Genomic DNA, 20,367 nt, shown 5'->3' on the forward strand with positions numbered 1-20,367 from the left:
TATATATATATATATATATATATATATATATAGAACACTTCATTGCAAATGTATTATTATCTATAGGGACTAGCCTCATGGGCCTGCTGAGGCAGCCAACGACTCCAACGAAACCTAGGATTTACGTTTTAGGGTCTAGGCAGTGCCGGAGGGCACAGGAGGCAGCGCTTCCCACATTAGTCGCGAGACCGCCCTTAGCTCGAGTGCTGCAACAACAACACGCGACAGGAACCGATAGTTAGCGAACTGAAGAAGAGGCTACGTGGTTGGAGCCTACTAAGTTAGGGTTAGGGGTTAATGCCTTAATGTTTCCCCTGGACACAACAAGAACTGATCCAGAATTAGGGGGTTCGTTATGAATGCGTTGAGATGACTCACCGCACACGAGAGAGAAGACAGCTGAAACTGCTCCTGTGGCGCTGAGTGCCGTTAGGAGTTGCTTATAGAAAGCAGGCGACGGTGTGAAGACAGTTGAATGAGGAGTAATGTACAGAAGGGCGGCGAGGTTTCCGAGGAATGGCAGAAGAGAAGTAAACGACAAAAATATGTGCGCGAAAGCCGCATGAGACAGCAAATTGGGCCGCCCCTGATAAACCCCAGCGACCCCCAAACCCACCCCCAAAGCAACCAGCAGCAAATTGCTGCCAGTGTACACAACTCTCCAATTGAATACGCCGTGCAGCGCGAGAGGGTGAAATGTAATTGTAAGACCCAACGCGAACGTCGCCACAGTCGTCGTTACGCATAGAAACCACAAGATGTACAGACATCGCAGAGCCCGTAGCACCTGTGCCTTTTCGTCTGCATCAAAATACTTCAAAAACGAATATTGGGGCTCAGATGAATTCAACAAGGTTCCTGCAGACGAATCACTCGAAATTGGGACAGACATGGTGACGACTGTAGCTGGAGACACCGTATCGATACAAAAGTCAGGATGGCGCAGCGGAGGGCTAGCGAAATGAGGCTCAAATGCTTCTTCACATGGAAAAGGCAATCAGAAACTTCTAGAATATCTATACGTGTGTTCATCTGCTCATCAAAGGCTTCAGAAGCCGAATCGAGACAGGTTGGCAACACAATAAAAGTCCAACTATATGGCGAGCAGGCGATGAGCGCATATAGACCTGGCGAATGCGGCAAAAAACAAGAGCGAAAATTTACTGGGAAGAGCAAGACCACTTCTACAGATATTAGTGTAATTTTTAGTTCAAGCTCTCTTTCAAATTAAATATCTCGAGTTTCCCATCCATTAAGCCGCCTGTACACGTCGGACTGGGTGGCCACGGTCACTCACAGTCGGCTCGGACAAGTGAAGCTTCTGCACGCTAGTCGAAACATGCCCAACTGACGGATCCAACCGAATTGATAATTTCACTGCATCGAAGAAATTATTATGTACCATATTCATAAGTTCTTGTTTATTTAACGTGCTCTTGGTTGTTTGCAGTGAAACTCTACGTCTACCTGCGGTTTATGTTAAGCTTTGGTTGGCGCAGGGTACCCTTGAGGATTTCCGTCTCTCCCAACATAAGCATAGGATACAAGAACGACACAAAGTTTATTTTTGCCATGCTTAGGTAGTTAAACAATTCCTCTGTGTTGTTACAACTTGGCGCTACACTGAAAACCAGATGTACAAAACTAGTCCCAGTTTCGGCGGTGTCCCGTCCTCCACAAATGCGTACCCAGCTGTCTGCAAACGTTAAGACACAACACGGATGCTGCCAAGCCTTGAGCTATCATCCCCTCTTCACTCACATTTTAAATATACATATGAATATACAACGACAACATAGCTTCCTACTGGCGGTACTATGGACCTGCATATTTGAGGAGAAAATGAATGTGTACACTGCGACAACTATTGCATCGTTTACGTCAGGGCACTACAAACAGCGCTATAGTCAGAGAGGGATCAAGAGGCTCCTACGCCGCAAAGACACAGCAAACACCTTTGCTCTCCCGACTGGCAGTTTTGCGAAGACCTAAGCTTTCCACTTGTGCTCAGTTCTAAGGTAGGAAAGCAACAGAATCTTGCTCAGGTGAAACCGGAATATAGCGTGTATTACACATCAAAAGGCTCCCACCTGGGCGCCGAAGTTCCAGATGTGCAATGCATCAAGGTGGGCATGTGTGCTGCGCTGCTCGCCAATTATTGGGAAAACATGGATCTTCGAAACTAATTCCAGTAAATGGAAGGAAAAAGCTGTGTTTAGTAGTTACCAAGAGCTCTTGAGCAAAATCTAGTGCCGTCAAAGGAGAAGCCCGAGCGTCATGGCGTCAACCTGTTGCCACTTGGTTCCACTACAGGGATTCAAAGTCACCCACCATACTTCGCAACACGAACTTCTCCACTTGTGTCAGTTATCGCCATATTCCTCATCTGACAACACTGACTCATTTCTGCAAGTTGCAGCACATAAAAAAAGGCAAAAAAGAGTGCCCTTCTTTCTGACACAAGGTGCGTCTGTTTTGCGCCCTCCTGAATTCACCATCTAAACTACAGCGTCCACATAACCACGCATTCTTGTGCCCCAGCAACACAGTAGAGGTGGTAATTCACGTTTTTGCCGTGTTTGTCCTAAGCCCCGATGTGCAGGAGCATCTTCACCACCTGCAAAAATCTAAAACAAAACACTTAGTACGTATATGCCTAATGTGCCCGTCTATTTACAACCGACGTCGCGCTTGAGTCAGACGTAAATTCACAAACTATCCTCGAGGTTATGCACTTCACTGTGCATAACAGACCGTGGTGTAACCGTGGCTGACCTCTGGGCCTGGCAATCCGCAAAACCATTGGTCAGTCACAAATGCAGAAAGCACTGCATGACTGCCAGATTGTCGGTAGAGTGCATTCGCTTGATATATTTTACCGTGATGCCGTATCGCTGGAGCCGACAAGCCTGTGCACAGGGAATCCCTGAAAATTCCTTGTCAGGTACGGTAGCCATCTAGAAGTGGTGAGAACAGTGACGTGCCTGAAATATAAATATCGCTGACACTTCTTGATACAACGCCAAAGCCTCAACTATACCCTTTCCCTAATAGCTGGGGCTTTCAGAAACCCCTCGCGACGGAGTGTATACATTTGAACGCATCTTCCAGCAGCGCCTCGTCTCTGCATAGAAGCCACTCTGCTTTTTTTCTCCTTGGGACATTTCTTCCTCTCCTGTATCCGTAGAAGACGTAAATAGCGTTTTAATATCTGATATAATATTCGGTATGCGCATTCTTTCCTTGCTTCCGGAACGTGCAGCTCAATGGTGTCATCCGCCGGGCGCAACTGCGCCCTATAGTCTGCCGCCCACCGCATGCTTAGGATTGTGTTGCGGTTAGCAGGTCGAACATTAAAGTCCCATATCATGCTAATATGACCGGCTTTCGAATCGATCTCTTAACTTGGCCCATAGCCTTGCAAATTCGCTTGCCCTGTCAACCATTCACGCTGGGTAGCCGCAGAGACTGCGCCAAGGAGTGGACTGCAAGATTGTGTCTCCTCGCCGTACCCTCATGTATCTGAACCACGTTGCAATCTGCGTTAAGTAGCACTGACAACGCCTATCCATTAATACGGACTTGGATCATTGCAAAGATAGCTTGACAAGGGTCTGCGGTTGTATCCATAACTGTGCCTCACGCTAAGTGAGGGCCACGCTGTTTCAGTTAGGGTTTTATTTCGCCTGCAGGCTCTTGTCAAAGCCATGTTCTTTCAACTCCCCCGATTTCCTTAAACTGCAGTCTGGTCTTATGTAACCTTGATTGCGGAAAAATTAACAGGTGGGTCCCACAATACTTTCTCCTGGCCTCCTTGTTGCCGAAATATTTGCTGCTTTGCAGTTCCCGCTGCTCCTCCCTTTCTGGGTACAGCTGGTATTCGCCGTTCAAATATTCATATGTTCAATAGCCAGGTCGTTCCCAAGCCTGCCCTTCCTTCTCTGTTAGGGCAGTAGATGCGCCATTTCCCCTCTCTCTGATGCGTAGGTATTTCATCAATTCTGTCATATCAGCGCTTTAGCCTATCAGTTCCCTCTCCGCTGTCCATAGGGTTACTCACTACCTTATTCCGTACCACTAAGACCGAAGTGTCGACTCAACCGTTGGATTTCTGTTCACAACTGATACTTGTCAATACAACGTTGTATCGTTAGCTTCCCTGTCTAGAGCGCACCTTTGTCATAGCTTATTCCTGTGCCGACCTAAGAATGATACTGCATTGCGGCGAGTTCCGTATAGCTTTTAGGGGCCGGTGTACTAAAGAAACGCAATATTTTAGACGGAACCACCGTTGTCATGCATTCCCTCCTATCAACGACGATGCCAACAGCAACTGTACTACTGATTCCTGTTTGAGACAAACGTAAAGCTCTAAAAGAGGGAAGAAACCTCATATACTGTCTCCACATCCTGCCAGTAATAGTGTCTGAATGGGCTCAACAGACATTCCTCAAGACTTGTTTTTTCTGTAAAACACTTCCGTTGGACGTGGGATGCATATATTGAGGTTGATTCAAGTCAAACAAGCTGTTGAAGGTTTTCAACACCCCACCATATTATAGACTTTGATCGATCTTTATTGTGTACAGCCCGATGGTCAATATTCATAAGTCCACTTGAGAGATAATTGCCATAATTACATAGCCCGAGTTTCACGCGGCATAGGACGGCCGTGTGCTGCAGTTGAGTCAAAGGCTTAATACAGCAGTCTTGCCAACTGCAGTTTACCTACCCTTCAGCCCACAGGGATTCTGGGACTAGCAGCCCACGCATTTCCTGTTGGAACGCAGAGGACGGTGCCTGCCATCTAGTTTCACTCGCGTCGCTGCAACTAACTATGGGAGGCAAACCAACATGCAAACACGACTATTCCCCCTATTCTGCATTTGTGAACACTTTAGACAAACATCGAGTTATTATTTGCCTCGCACATAGCCGGCGTGCACTGTCGTTAAACTATTCCCATCGCCTGCAAACAGAGCAGCGTCCACTATGGTGCCTAAGGAGGGCACCAAAGGGAAGGGATACGGCATTTCCCTCCTGTTTCCACTAACAGTTTCAAAACACTTGTAGAAAGTTGCAAAAATTCGGTGTTTTTTGTGTTTGCTCTGCTTTATACGCTATTTTCCACCGTACGAGCTGAGGGTTTGCTCGTCACCGTATGGACTTGAATTTTCCTAGGGGGAGCATACACCAGAGAGGAAAGAATGAATTGGAGCAGCCAAGCTCCTAAAAACATTTTTTCAACTGAAAAACGTAACTTCTGGTTTCTGCGAGTTTGTTTTTCTCCTGTGCTGAGGCAGTATGCAAATGCCCTTCGCGGTACCGAAAGTCTAGAGTTTGTCCGTTAAGAAGGGATTTCAATCTACAGAAAACAATAATTTTTAAAAGATGCTGTATAGTGAAAACGTAGAAAAAGAACCACTGAGTAGAGGGGCATATGCAGGCAGCAGGTTTGGGGGATGTGCGGTTTTCTCCGAGTTTCGGGTGGTTGGCGCTCGTCAAAGGACACCACGAAGGAAGTTCTAATTATTCTTTCCAAAATTTTTGCATCAAATGCTTTTTTAAAAGGCAAAAAAAGACACATGCAGAATGTTATAAGAATCCTTACCGATCAGCTCCTGTGCCGATCGATACAGTTCTGTTCCCCCGCAGTGAAACGTACACTGAAGTTTCCTTTGACGCCTTTTCCAGCGAAAGGCCATCAACATTATGAAGTAGTAACAATCCAAATCATTCCCCTTTCTTTTCAAACAGAAGGGGCAACTGACTGCAACAATCTCTGCGGCGCTGTTGTACAAGTTTCAAGTTCAACATCTTGGAACGGAGGACGAATCGAGATGACGCCTCCTTCGTTGCCTGCAATCTTAGTTTCCTGTTTGGTATCATTTCTTTAATGTGAACAAGTTCGCGCAAAAAATCAATTAGGACCTCCCTGCCTAGCTTGGCTGTTGCCGCCGCCTGAACTTGCAAGTCTTCAACGCGCTTCCGAAGGCCTCAATTTAGTATTTCTCGTGCCAGACTCCTCTTGTCAGCATTTTCTTCTGTCTAAGCCCCCCCAGAATTGCTTGTAAGGCCTAGTGGACGGTCTTATCATCTTATTTCATGCCATTGCTGTCCGCTTTTTATCTGGGCACATTGATTCTGCGACAAGGATTAGAGACTGGGTTGGGGCCTGCAGGCCCTCGAAGGATCAGAGCCCGCAAGCCTTTGATGTATTGTCGAGCATTCGCCTTGCTTCTTTTGCACAGGGCTAAGTGCATGCTTGGTTGAGTACAAAATATCTGCAGTAGTAGCAATTGAAACAGCTGCAGCAAGAGCAACAACAGTGGCAGCAACAACAGCAGGAGCAGTGGGAGCAGGAGTCGCGGCGGCAACAGCAGCAGAACCACCACCAATGGGCTCCTCAGGCTCAGAAACAGCAGGCGCCTACAACGTAGACGGCGTTCCGCATTTTCCTGAGCCGGTGTCTATAGATCGCGTGCCTCAAGTCATTGCAGCAGCAGAATCTTTACCTGTACCCTGGTGGGCCTTCTGGCGCAGCCCCCAACGCCGCCCTTACAAACCCCAAGTTGTTGAGGTCTGGCAACACGTCGCATATGAATATCACGTTCTTGGGAAAAGGAGAAAGCAAGATGACTGAAGCATCCTGATAATCCTGAAGTCGCCAAGAACAGTCTGCGACTCTGTTTTAATTAAAGTGAACCTCCAAGTAGCAGACACACAATATAAATTGGCCAGATACGTGACACATTCGTGCATGCATGCGCATGTAAAAGTGCAATAAATTCGCAGCGGGAGCCTGCATATATGCATAGAACAACCCTCTAAGGACCTCGAGGACCCTCCTCAAGTTTATTATCAACTTCTGCCGGTGGGCTATCTTAATACAATTTGTCCTGTTCTCTGTTCATCAATGCATGCGATCGATACTAACCCTTCGGGGAGCCCTCCAGGGGGCCCCACCGGGGGCCCCACAGGTCCCCCCCGCCCTTTTGGTCGTCATCTAGCCGGTGGCATTTTTCCAAACTTGACGAATATTGCAAAGGTAAGATTTGTAGGACAACGCTTTGCAGTTCCCGGACACATCAGGTGTATACACCTCCAGGTGGCGTATTGCCTGTGAGGTTTGTGGCTTGTTTTATCTTACTGGTCAAACTGTATATACATGCGTTGAGGTTGGCATGCCAGATGCTTTAGGTATTACTTCAGAATATTCCCGAAACCCGCGTGACTATGGTGTTATTACTACTGTTATTTCTGCTTCCAAATCGCTGCAGTGTCTGTTGCTGCTGTTGCCGCTCTTGCTGCAGCCACCAGCGTTCTCCTACTCCTTTCGAAACGCGGAAATGAACGTCCGGTTTTTCGGGGGGGGTCAGGAGGGGGAAGAGAAAGAGGAAAACTCGGAGAGTGACGAGGAAGAAGGGGAGCAGTCCAGCAAATGCGTTTCTGCCTTCAAAGACTTCACATCTGCTGTGTTTCCCAACACTTATCCCCTCATTTGGCTGGCCTTACCCTTTGCCGTTTGCGCCGTGCTGTCCGCCGCCTCCTTCGGCAACAACACCGATACGGAAGAAGGGGGCCTTGTGGTATTTACGAGAGAAAACCAATTCAACGCTTCAACCAGTGATCCAGACACCCAAACCACATTTGTAGGCAACCATATTGTTAACTTCGCTTTCCTACAGTGTACACAGCAGGCACCTGTTACGGACCTTTTTAATACGCATATGTATGTACACATTGGGGCAACCGCCGCGAGAATTAATTACAGTTAAGTATGCATATTACGATTAGAATTGAATGATTGATGCTAGCTGCGGAAGGGTTGTTTCCCACTGCTAACACGATAACTGTTGACTCAATATGACTAACATATACAGGACAAAAATTGGAATCAATACGATAAGAGAGAAACATAGACCTACAAATGCCGAATGGCAAGCATCAGCCCGAGCAAATGGAATTTGTCTCTCAGGTCTCACTCTCCAGTTCCTGGCATGCGCGCCCGTACCCACGTGGCACCTTCTACTCTCGACCATTGGATTTAGGTCTTTGGCTTTATGGTTTAGGGTTTGATATGTGTATCCATGGGTGCTTAGGTGAAGCATATGAGCACGAGGGATCTGACATTTCAAGGAGTAGTCGTCCTCATCTTCATTTCGCTAATCAACACGGCAGCCTGGCTAGGGTGTATGTTGGCGAGGTGCGCCTCCATTCTGAAGCCCTGAGTTGTATAACTTCAGTAGTTGCAGCCTAGGACTAGAACGCATTCGCTTGCTGGCTTGCTTTACGCGAGAGAAGTCGAGTATTTATGCCATAATTCCCCCAGCCACACGTAAAAGGGACGCCTTTAACTGTTTAACGGGTGTTCTGGCGTTGTTTGTTGTGTGCTTTTAGGGCTATATTTTTGACTATAATTGTGAATATTGGCCTCTACCAGAAACAAAGCGTCTCCTCCTTGCTGACGACAGTCGATCCCGAATTGATGTATTTCCTCTGGAGTGTTGGCATGTACATCTTCTGGCAAAGAAACGTACGACCAGGTAAAGGACACAGAAGTGCTGAGGTCCAGCCGCTGGTGGGGGCTTTCGATATTCTTGGCTGTGAGGTTCCCTAGAGGCTGCAATGTGTTGACAAGGGTTATTTGCAGGTGTGTTTGCCTTTGGGTAGGTAGGCGCTTTGTGCTGACATTCGTTTATCATACTTGTACTTGTGCAGCATTAGCACCTGTTTTGCTTGTATACTTAACCCTGTTTTCATTGGTTGTTTGCGCTGACCCGCGTTTGCCTCTGCCTGCAAGCACCCTAACTGCCTGCACTTGGTTTGAAGCTGCACTTATTTGCATTGACCAACACTTCTCCCTGGTATTATCTAATTTATATTCGATACAAACAATACACAAACCATTCCATACGCATAGAAACCAATGCATAACCTAGCATCTGGACTATCTTGGGTTTTATTGGCACCTGTTTTTCTGCACAGGGAAGATGTTTTGTGTGAAGGACATCGACGCGACAAAGTCAACAATCCAGTTATATGACACTTCTTTATTTGGACAATCTTTGTTCGTCCTGCCTTCCATCGCCAAATGCCAGAGTGTCCTCAGTCTTCTAATTATCCTTTTGGCTGCTCGGCGGCTTGTGCAAAGTATCATGATTTTTTACTTCGAATTGGGGTTTATGGCCAGCATGAACGGTCAGGTTGTCAAGTACCTTACCAAATATGCAGCATTAAGGAAGCTCAACACCAAATGGTAGGCAACGCAAAGCGCTCACCCCTGAACTATCGGTGGCCGCACTCTTCAGGCGACAGCTGTTGATGCTGCTGCTGCAGACTTATTTCGTGAAGGAGCCGTATTGGCGCTTATTTTTGTTGGCACCTCTCTCGTTGTTTCGGCTGCCTCTTCGGCTGTCTTTACTGCTTTGCGTGCGTGTTGTGAGTTTCTGTTGATCTTCATTATCTACTCAAGTATTGCTTGTTGGTTGCTGTGGTCTTGACACTTGTAGGGCTGCATATCATCTGTGTAAGGATACCCTCTCCCAAGCTTCGTGCGACGGCACGAGCCAAGAAGATGACGAAGGGGGGGGAGGGCTCCGAAGCGCAGAGTTAAAAAGAGGCAGAAGCATGGTGTCCGTCACCTCCAGGACTTCGCGCTTCTCACGGCACCCTTCCTTGAGAGTCCCCACTAGAGCGCTTCCGTCTCTTGTTCTCGACAAGCCGTAAGACATTTTTTCGCATTATTCATTTTGCACACGCCAGAGTGACCAGATGTAATGGCTGTAGGGTTAATCTGTTGGACGTTTGCTTGCGTGCTCATTTGGGTGCTTCCTGTTCTCTTATCCTCTTCCTCCTGTGCTTATGCTTCGATTCCCCCGTTTGCTCTCATACATTTGATTTTGCTTCTCTTGCTGTTTCCCCAATCTATTGTTGCATTTGCCTGATTCGCCTACTTCTTTGCTGGTCTGTCCTTTGACTGCTCCCCTCTATTCATCTTCCATTATTCTTGCAAGCTTCGTCCGTCCACACAGTTTGCACATGAGTAAAAAAAGTACTAATAAACAAGGGGTGACCCCAGAGGTATTAGCATCACCTAAATCTACGACACTCAAACAGAGGATTGTGAAAACAAAAATGGGTGCAGCGATAACAAAAGAAAAGCACCTCAGGCACCTAGAAAGGCAAGGTGAACAGAAGCGACAACAGCTACACCTACCTTACAATACTGGCAACACGTGAAACCGCTACACCGGGAGCAGCGGTCCACAACCCCTTTCTTGCTACTAATGTCTTCTGTGACTTGCCTCCCGACGCGTGCTGTGGGGATCATGTTACAATGATCTCCATTTTCAGTCTTTCCCTTACTGTACTGCAGGGAGTTGCCGCCTCCTCCATGCTCAGCTAAGGTGGGAAAGGCAAACATCAGTAGGTGTAAACATTTTGGTGGACGGTTTGTTGACCGCACTGTCCGCATAAATTATTTTCGTTTTCGCTTCCAAGAAAACAAGAATATCCAAAGTCGGGAGCTGCGAGGACAAGGTATGCCGATCTCGGCTAGGCTTGTTTGTTTGTCGTTTGCTTTCGTTTGCACTGGCGTTTGTTCGTCTCCATGGCACTTGGTCGTTCCCACAAAATCTGCGCCTACGGAGGCTGTCTGCTGCATGCCCTCCCCCACGTTTATGCTCGGTGTTTTCGTTTTTAGTACTCTGCTTGTGTTTCGTCTTCGTTGATATACGCGCAGCCTTCCATGCCGACATTGCTGCACCCTTCGGTATTGCCTATGTGATTGTCTCCGTCTCGGTGCGACTGGATGTGTGCCACGCTGAAGTCGCTCTGCCAAAAAGTAGTCTAATCGTATAACGGCCTTCCTGTGCTCTATTGCTTGTCGTTTTGTGTTTCTGCATCTCTGTACCATTGTTCGGGTCCGTGTGTATCAGCCGCACCCGGGTATATGTTAGCGTTTTTGTCTGTGTCACCGCAGGTCTACCGAGTCAGCTGACAAGGTCATCTATAGAACGCTGCAAGCAGAGCCGAATTCACCACTGGTTGCTGCTGCAGTACGTCGCGGTCTTTCCCCCGGCCGTATTCTTGCAGGGACAGCGCATTGAGGTGGACTCGAAGGCGAGGGCTCGAGAGGTCTCGGACCGCCTGTTCTACGCTCTCGCGAAGGACGCTTCAGAACTAGCAGCAGAGCAACAACCGTTTAGAGACTCTCCCTCCAATATGAGGCCCAAAGGAACCCCTTTCCTCAATGATTTTCATCATACCAACAAACAACAGCAGCACAGCGAACAAGAAAGAACAGTTACTTGGCTAGGAAGCCCAGAGCTTCAGAAAGTTGTCACCATAGACCCGACAGAGGAGGTTTGTCGGACAGGAGCAGCAGCAGCAGCAGCTGGAGCAAATGCGGCGGCCACTTCTGCGACAGTTGCGACATCAATGGCAACACCTGAAGGGACGCCAAACTCTGCAGAAGTCTCTGCACCGATTCCCAACAACAGCACCGCCTCCACAGATCCAGCTGGGGAGGGTGATTGCAACACGCGACTCAATTCATCCTGTCCTCCTTCTGTATCGTTGCAAGCCTCCCTGCAAGGTAACTCTTCTTATGAAGGCGAAGGGCTCTGTCCCCAAAGCGAGGCCTCTGCCTCCGTCTCTGAGGCAGCCTCTGTCTGCTCCACGCACAAAGACGGACAACGAAGCGCTGGTAAACGAATCGCAGAGATACTCGGTGCCACTACCGCTCCTGCTTCCGCTGCTCCTGCTGCTGCTTCGGGAAGCAGCAGCAGCAGCATTATACGCGCTGGCCGCCAAAACCTCGTCCCCGAGGCTACAGAAAAGGATGAGGGGCCACAGAGGGACAAGGAAGATCACAATGCGGAAGGCTCCGACAGGGTTGCCTGTGGCGGTAAGCGTAAAGTAGTCAAATAATTTAACTCTTATAGTGTTAAGAGCTAAGGATGTAGCTCGAATAGACGCACACGAATGGAGTGTGCCTACATCGGGCTTGTTCGCCCTTGAATTTTTGATTACTTAAAACTTCAAGTTCATCTATACTTCAGAACAGGAACCTGCCCTCACTTTTGTCTTCGGAAGTACCGTTTACCTGCGTGCTGCAATGCTGCAATTGTACATACAGTATACATACATATACATGTACATACCAAGGTTTGTCCGTTGTATTTCTGTACATGTCCTCAGGGGCGGCACGGAGAGGCAACACGCAGCACATATCAACCCTGACTTCGTTTAATATTGCAATCAGGGCGCCTTCACTGGACAAGGAACAGAACGAGCATAAGCAGGTGAGTAACCGATTTCCAATTGATTCATTTGGCTTTCTTGGTTGGATGCCCTCGCCTAGACGATGTAACCTCCGATGCTGAGGAGGCAGACACGCCTGCACATTTCAGGGATTGGCATAGCTTCTTCTTATGCCATTTATCGTACATGCGATGTTTTGCTGCATTTGCCCTGCTTATTGAATTTTAAATGTTGCACGTTTCCTTCCCGCCTCGCGCGTTTACACTGCATGTGAACCTGATCAGTTGTTTCTTCTTATCCTCTGTCCTCTTCCAACTGTTTGCTTTTCAGGGACCGAAATTTGCGCCAGATACTCAACAAGGCGTCTCCGTGCCGGTGGAGAGTGGTGGATTCGCAGCTGTCTCGACGGGACCACGTGCTCACCCCACTTCCAAGCAACGCACCCAACAGCCGCAGGCCGCCAGCGCATATGCGTCTGCCTCCGTCGGCGCACGCGCTCGAGAGAAGGGATGTGGGATGGACAAAAAGGACGAGGAAGGAGTTGAGATGACAGCGGCCTCAGCGACGTCACAGCCACCACTACAGATTGCAGCCCACCGTGTCAGCAGTACAACACATGATGAAAGCCTATCAGTCGCCAAGGAGTTGTGGAGAACATCCTGTCCTTCGGTGCCTCCATACCAGCGAGACCCCAGTCTAGAAAGCGGGCCATCGTTTACGTACGCTTCAGATAACGACATGGTAAAAGAAGCCATACGTAGAGAGGAAAGGAAGCCCAAAAGCGGGGATTCGAAGGAGGAGGTGCCACATGACGAAAGGCAGAAAATGACTTCAGAGCTTTTAGGGGCTGTTAATACCGCAAATTCTTCGTTCTTCGACGACTATTCCAGCAGCTGCTTCTTCTCGCGGACCTCCCCAAGCGCCTCGGACTGTCACCTGGCAGCCGCATCGAGCGCTAGTGGTGAACGCGTTGGACCTACAGGAGCCTCCCGCCGTCTCCTCGACCCCAGCAGCGCGGGAGAAGAGGACTATTTCCCTGTCCGAAGGAGACGCCGTGCCTCCAAGCGAAACATGCCTGAATACTTCACACGATCGTTCGTCGAAATGTTCCTGAAGGAAGACGAAGTGGAGGAGTTCATGAAGCTCGTCGACCTAGCAGGTACAAACAAAATGCAAGCAAGAACAGATGAGGCTCAAAAGCATCACATGATGCATGATTAGGTGTTTAGGCGTCCTATGCCGTTTGACCTCCTTATGCTTTGAAGGCTCTTACAGTGGGCCCAACGATAGTCCTGGCAGCCAGTGCCTTGTAGGCCTTCCCATCCATAGGGTGTGCTGCGAACGACAATTCGATGGGCGGCATCGTGGGGGCATCTTTTGACTGCTTGGCTCCTGTTCGCTGGTTTGTCTGGCCAATTGTTTTGCTGTGATTCGCCTGGAGGGTAATTGGTGTTTTCTGCGTGTTTTTAGTTGCTCGATTATTTGCTGAATTACACCTTTCCCAGTGCTGTGGTTGAATGGTGCCTGAACAATAATGCTTGCGCTTGGGCTGTGCAGGGCACGGGAAAATAAACCAGCCGATGTTTAAGAGGGCTGTTGTCTCCATCTATAAGATGCGGAAAGCTCTCCTTAAGTCCCTCACGGTATATAGTTGATGATTCAGGCTCTTGTCGGCCATATTACTACGATCTAAAGTCTTGTGCAGCCTCGACGAGATTGAGTTGAACACGGCATAAGGCTGTGCAATTAGGTTCTGGGCAAATGCTGCCGGTGATTAAGGATTACGATTTAGGGTTAATGCTATATGCACCGTTTTGTTTGTTTTATCTGCAGAGTCAGGCGAGCATTTGCAAGACAGTTCAAAGAATGATTTCAGTGGTTTTGTGGGTGGCAACTCTCGTTGCGATGTTGCTGGTATTCGGAGTCAACCTGAACACCGTGCTAGTCTCCGGCGCTGCGTCGATATCCGCCTTAGTCGTCGCATTGAGTGAGTGGCATACGGGATGTTGGTTGCCTGAGTACATGAGGCTTTCCGTAGCTTTTATGGCTAACTGGGATGGTTACTTTACTCGGCCTCGTATGGGCTAATGCAGGCCTGTCGCGACATATGTACGTTCCTTTAAGCTTGTTTGTGCTCATTGAAAAGAACAATACAGCAACAAAACAAACATTGCGCCAGATGGCTTTTGCTTCCGTCAAGTCATAACTGTCCTTTCCCTGTAGACCCTTTGGAGTCACGTTTTTGGACTGGGAAATTAGGTTTACTGTACAGGCGTGGGGCCTCATGCTTCAGGATCCAGGAGCTAGGAATTATATGCAGCAGGGTGCAACAGCCGCTTCCCTTGCTTGTTTTTACGTGCTCTGCTTCTATATCGTTGTCGTTGTTTGGAGAATTTAAGAACTACTGTGTTTTTATGAAGTTCGTAAATTTGCCTTTTGCCGAGCAGGAAGCACTGCGGACGTCATCGTGCCCCTTGGTTTCCTTCTGTTTTCTTGTGCTTCACGTAATATGGGATGCTTTTGCCATGTTTGGTTTAGGTTACATTTACCAGAATTTCATAACTGCTGTCATTTTTGTGGCGTTTACGAACCCCTACAACGTCGGTGACAGGGTGCGCATTGACAACGGGGAGGCTATGTATGTCCGAAACATCCACACCTATACGACGGAGTTCGTCACGATCCATTCCAAGCCGGTACGGCCTACACCGATACCCTATCTCGCTTGGTTTGTTGATTGCAGACACTAACATGCAGGCGAACAATCCGTTCAAGCGGGGGGTGGGGTTTAAGACAAGGTTTCGTTGTAACATGATTACCATGCCGTTGACAGCAACGCCAATCCCTGCCGTTGAATTTCTTCCGCGCGCATTAGAAACTGTTGGCAAAAAATTGGCAAAGTGAATAATGTTCTGGGGCTTTGCAGATAGTGTACAGCAACAGCGTGCTCTTTGGCCGTCAGCTGACAAACGAGTCTCGCGCCACAAATGCCACGTTCTCAATGCCGATGCGCCTAGACATCCGCACGCAACTACAGTCCCTGCGATTTTTGGAGGCGGGGATGCGTAGGGCAATAGCTGCTCGACCCATGGACTTCGTCAAGGACTCCTTCAGCATCTACATAACGGACGTGCAGCCAGGACGGTGGATGGATGTTAGCCAATTCCCCTTAAGATAAAATTCACTGGAGACATACCAGGCAGCCATTTAATATGTTTTTACATCGAGAGTGCTTTTAATCACTTGCTCTCCTGCTTGCGATTTTGTTTGTTTATTTTTTTGCAGATAACTGTTTGGCTCAGTGCAGTAGAAGGGTGGGGTAATGCTCCCAAAGTGTTGCGGCTACGGACGGACATGTACCTCGTGCTGCAACGTTTGTGCCAACGATTCGGAATATCTTACCAAGAGCCGTTGCTGCCTGTACAACTCAACGCTACAACACCTACAACAGCACCGGGAGCTGCGCCTGCAATCTCCAACCCTCAGGCACAGCAAACAGGGGCCCCGCTTCACCGTAAGATACACCAGATTTTCCTTACCCGTCTTCTTTGGTCTCTGTGCCATTACCAAGCACGTGCAGTTTAGCTCCTCACTTAATTTCCCCATGCCACTGCCCACTGCAACGCTTGCCTCCACCTCTTGCAGAAGCAGCCTCCAAACTTGCGGGCAGTATTGACAGTTGAGCCGATGTGAAATATTAAACTACCCCGTATGTGTGTGGTTTGAGGAAATATGATCAATGTTTTTTCGTTATACGGGGACACATTTCACGAAGCGTTAAGTGTGGAGCCGCATGTTTGCTGCTGTCCGGGGAATATCACTATCCGATAAAGAACTACCTACCCCTTATTTTTCTGTGCGAGTTATATCATTCCCAGCTGCCCAACCGATTTCAAAACTGGTTATAGGTGTTAAGCTTTTAGGGGTTGTGTTGGAATTTTGGTTCAGACTTTCACTCATCAACATCCCATGGAGCTGCGGCAGAAGATTTTTACGGGGCTGTGTCTAATTCGGGGAGTTGGGAGCAGGCTGAGGGCCGCTACAGGGGTAGCCCCCTACTCCACAGCGGCACGCTACTGCAGGATCTACAGTGTGACCCTTCCGAATTCGCCGGATCGGAGGCTCCCACCCCTCTTCGTCCTTCATCTCAGGATTTTTCAGGAGGGCAACTGAAGCGGAGGCGGCCAAATGCAGCTCAGGATCCCAGCCAAATTCGTTGCAAAAAAACTTCAGCAACAAGCTGCAATTGCTGGTATCAAGACGAGAAAGACGGGATTCGTGGACAGTTTAAGAAGACCTCGAAATATCCTCACAGCCTCAACGAATTCGGTCAGGTACTATCATCGGCCTCAAGCGCGGCTGCTTCAAGCTACAGCCCACGATCGACGTCTAAAGATAAAGAGACAGAGACAGACACGGAGACGGATGAAGGAAAAAGTCAGTACTTTCTGGCCGGGGATGAACCGTGGCATAGGTGCTCCAAGGGCCATTCTTGCGTCGCTTTCCCGCCCGGTAGGGAGGCGGTGGCTGCAGGTTGGCAACCACAGCGAATGCCATCATATCGATCTAGGCGTGTGGACACAGCTGTACAGGGAAATGCATTTCCGAGAAGACGACGCCGGGGGTCAGTACTTCGGGACGACGGTGCATCTTCCCGTTAACTCGAAAGAGGGGCTTTGAAAGACCAAGGCTCCCAAACACCGGCGAACAATGCCCAAAGCGCTTGCCTGCGTGCATTCACGCATGCCCACTCACATTTGCCTGCCCATTTTCCAAGGCGGTTGAGTCGTTCTGGGTCTGCAGAGCTGCTGCACATCCACTTCCACATGAACCTATAATTTTGTGCTGGTTCGAAGAAGCCCACGAGTGATGGGCTCTTCATCACACAACGTTTTCCGCAGGAAAACGTTAAATGGCAGGGATAGTGTTTGTGATCGTAAGAAATTGCCGCTTCTGTTTAGTCAATGTAAACTTGAACCTGGCTGGGTGGCGCGGTGTACGGCTCCTCCTTACTCCCCTGTAGACGGGTTGTTCGTGACCAGAACAAAGGCTGTTAGTTCCCATATATTCCTGGCTAGTTATTGAGGGAAACCTCGACAGTAAAGGTGGTAAACTGTGAGTATTCCTATGAGGACAGAAATTGTATAGGTGAACTATGGGAGGCTTCAAAATTTGTAGCAGCCGATTCGGAAGCCTGTTTGAAAAGACACTGCTTTTGTTGCACCTTCGGAGTGTGCTTGGGGTTAAGGGCATACTGAGCATAATGAGACATTGGCGTTTTTGTGTTCCTCGGTTCTTCATACTAAAATACCATCGTCGGACGGATGAACGCGGCCGCTTACCTTCCTTCCTTTTACCACCTGGGGCATCACCAACAAACCTCTGTTTAGGCTAGAGTTGCCCGGGTTTTGGGTATTGGTGCAAACCTAATGAATTGGTCTGACTTCTTTTCACTGAACTCTACGAGCAATCGTTGGAAGCTGACCAGGAAGATCTGATACACACGGAAAAGTCAACCTGTCGATGTGCCTCCTGAGTAGCGGAGAGGACTCTGCAGCAGCATATGCACGGAGAGGAAACCACGTTAAAGAGTCACGTCCTAAGAAAAATCTATGCATATTTTCATTGGACCAGCGTGCGGAAGATACCTTGCAGAGCAACGTCATTTCAATGAATTCCCCTTGCACCAGACTTATTCGACGATACTGCATTGTAGATTTCTTTGAATGGCTAGAAGACTAAATTTAGACGGGGGCAGAGTTCGCAAAAACTATATGAAAGGATGCATAAGAGGAGAATAGTAAAATAATCTTTCTGGGAAGTTGTCTTTTACCAACATTTCAGAACCGGTTCTGGCAAATGGTTCCTTAGCGCATGACAGTTTCGACGCTTGTAAAAGAATCTCCACTAAAAAAGGCTAATTGCATATTTCAAGGGGGGCACGGGCCATGTATGTTCGATGTTGCAATTTTAAACTGCTATCCAAGTCAATTCAAGTACAGTCGTGATGCCCACGAGATGTAACCCCATCATCACGACTGTGCTTGAATTGACTTGGATAGCAGTTTAAAATTGCAACATCGAACACACATGGCTGTAACCCCATCCTTCACACTGTGCAGAGGCAGAGGAGTGTAGTGCAGACTGCCTCCAAGAAAAAGTGTACTGTTGGGTTATATTGACATTAAGCATCATCATTCAAAGCGTTTTACTGCAGTGCGATGACTGGCACGTATCGTGCAGCAACTGGCAATTTCAGCTGCACGCCCCCACAACCGATGGCCTGGCGTGATCGAACCTTCACGCAGTACAAGAAAACTCCCAGCCACAACGATGTAAAAATAAACCACTGAAATATTATTTAAGGTTCAAATTTTTTAAGGCAGAAAGAGCAGCTGAAGGGGATCAGTTCATGCCAGTTGATGGGTGGCAGCTACCCGATGGTCCTGAGCGGTGGGGCTTGCTCGATGCGTTGCAGCTGACTCGACGAAACTTCCAAATACACAGTTGTCCGTTTTTTTACGTCTAATAGAGTTGAGTTACAAAAATTATCCTTACGAAAATGACTGCCATTCCCCTGTTTTCCGTGTTGTTCTCGGCTCTTTCCACGGTCGCCCGAACGGAGACGGCGGTTCCTCGTTCAGATGTAGGGGCATTTGATGCCTACAACGAAACTCTCCTCCAGGAGAAGACTCCGGTGACCTACGCGAAGAAGGAGAAACCGATCGGGATAACTGTCGCGACAGTTGCTACCGTAGCTGTCACCCTCAGTTTTATATTCCTCATTATCCGCTGCTTTACAAAACTGGGCTCCAGCAATAAAAAAAGTACTGGTTTAATGAGGCGTCGGATGTCTGACCAAAGCGCAGGAGACTGTGTTGTAAGCATCAATTTACGAATTCATAGACCCTGCATGCCGCTGTTCGATGTGATATGCGGGGTGCTCGAATCGCAAGAGCACCGGTATGTGATGTGAATGGCTCTTCCGCTAAGCCGGTTAGTTACGGTGATCAACTTGGCTTTCACGAACTTAGTGTTGTGGAAAATGATGGAATAGATCCCGTCATAATTGGGCATGGGGGCGTCTGTGCAGCGGGCGTTTGTTCTTGCGTTGCATCGAGACTGTTTCTAAATATCAAGAACGGATATTCATGGTACAAGGGTGACGTGAGCCGAGCTGCCTTCTACTTTGTGTAGATTAACCAGGAGTATGATCACGATCTGAATACATTGGAGGTAGTCTTCATTCTGCCATGGCAGAGGACTGTCCCCATGGGATCGTGCGCACGTTGGAAACTGCAGTTGGTTGTCTCCAAGTGTGCATGCAAATCCAAGTAGACCTCTGTAAAGGTTTGTAAAATATTTGATGCGTTTCTGGCTGCCCTAATCTGGCACCAATCGTCATCTTCCTCTTGCATCCTTGTTTGACGTTGCGCGTTATTGACGTGCGAATATCCTACTCGAGCAGTTGGGTGCCCAGGCACCAGAATCGCTCTTACTACAGCCTGCCGCTAGTGCTTCAGCCACTCTTTGCATGGGGAGGGGAGGGAGGAGTGTCTACATTAATGGTGAAGCGATCCGTCTCTAAATAACACCGGCCTGTGGCTGCATCAGTCGTGTGGGGTGTGTGATGGCGTATAACCAGGCGTAGGGTAGTGACGAAAGCTTGCACGATGGACCGTGCTTTGGTCCAGCGTTATGCGGTTATCGAGTTCAACGGAGGTCGAGCAAAGAGGGGGTGAACAGTTGACAATTAGCTTTATGTGCTTGCCGTGTCGGGTTTGTGTTGTATATATGGAGATACATCGGGAAAGCTAGTGGGGTGAACGAGCGTCGGGTTGGTTGTTTGGAAAGTTCCCGGTTTGGCTTGCAAGGGGCGGGTTAGTACAGTAAAAGTGCCATTGGACATTGTACGCACGAGCTGCGGGGGAACGTGCTGTGAGCAGTAGTATGTTTTGCGCGTACAAGACTCCTGCAGACAGTTCTGCTCTTGAGGCATCTGTGTGTGTGTGTGTGTGTCTGTGTGTGTGTGTGTGTGTGTGTGTGTGTGTGTGTGTGTGTGTGTGTGTCTGTGTGTGTGGTTGTTAGTTGCCGCCTAGG

At 48.5% G+C, this 20,367-nt stretch overlaps 1 protein-coding gene across 1 annotated transcript; it reads left to right on the top strand.

The window, feature by feature from the left end:
* Positions 1-7,349: 7,349 nt before the first annotated feature.
* EMWEY_00038110 (hypothetical protein, conserved) lies at positions 7,350-16,947 on the top strand (the record flags this gene model as incomplete). The annotated part of the gene is made up of 17 exons (XM_013478677.1): positions 7,350-7,589; positions 8,103-8,206; positions 8,401-8,606; positions 8,989-9,259; positions 9,513-9,725; positions 10,379-10,542; positions 10,745-10,846; positions 10,985-11,911; positions 12,205-12,308; positions 12,598-13,426; positions 13,825-13,910; positions 14,101-14,254; positions 14,806-14,963; positions 15,194-15,421; positions 15,553-15,781; positions 16,216-16,596; positions 16,784-16,947. The coding sequence occupies 17 exons, from the start codon at positions 7,350-7,352 to the stop codon at positions 16,945-16,947; spliced, it is 4,560 nt and encodes a 1,519-aa protein (XP_013334131.1).
* Positions 16,948-20,367: the final 3,420 nt, after the last annotated feature.

The sequence above is a fragment of the Eimeria maxima genome, genomic scaffold (genome assembly GCF_000499605.1).
Source record: "Eimeria maxima Weybridge genomic scaffold, Emw_scaff585, whole genome shotgun sequence".
Lineage (NCBI taxonomy): Eukaryota > Apicomplexa > Conoidasida > Eucoccidiorida > Eimeriidae > Eimeria > Eimeria maxima.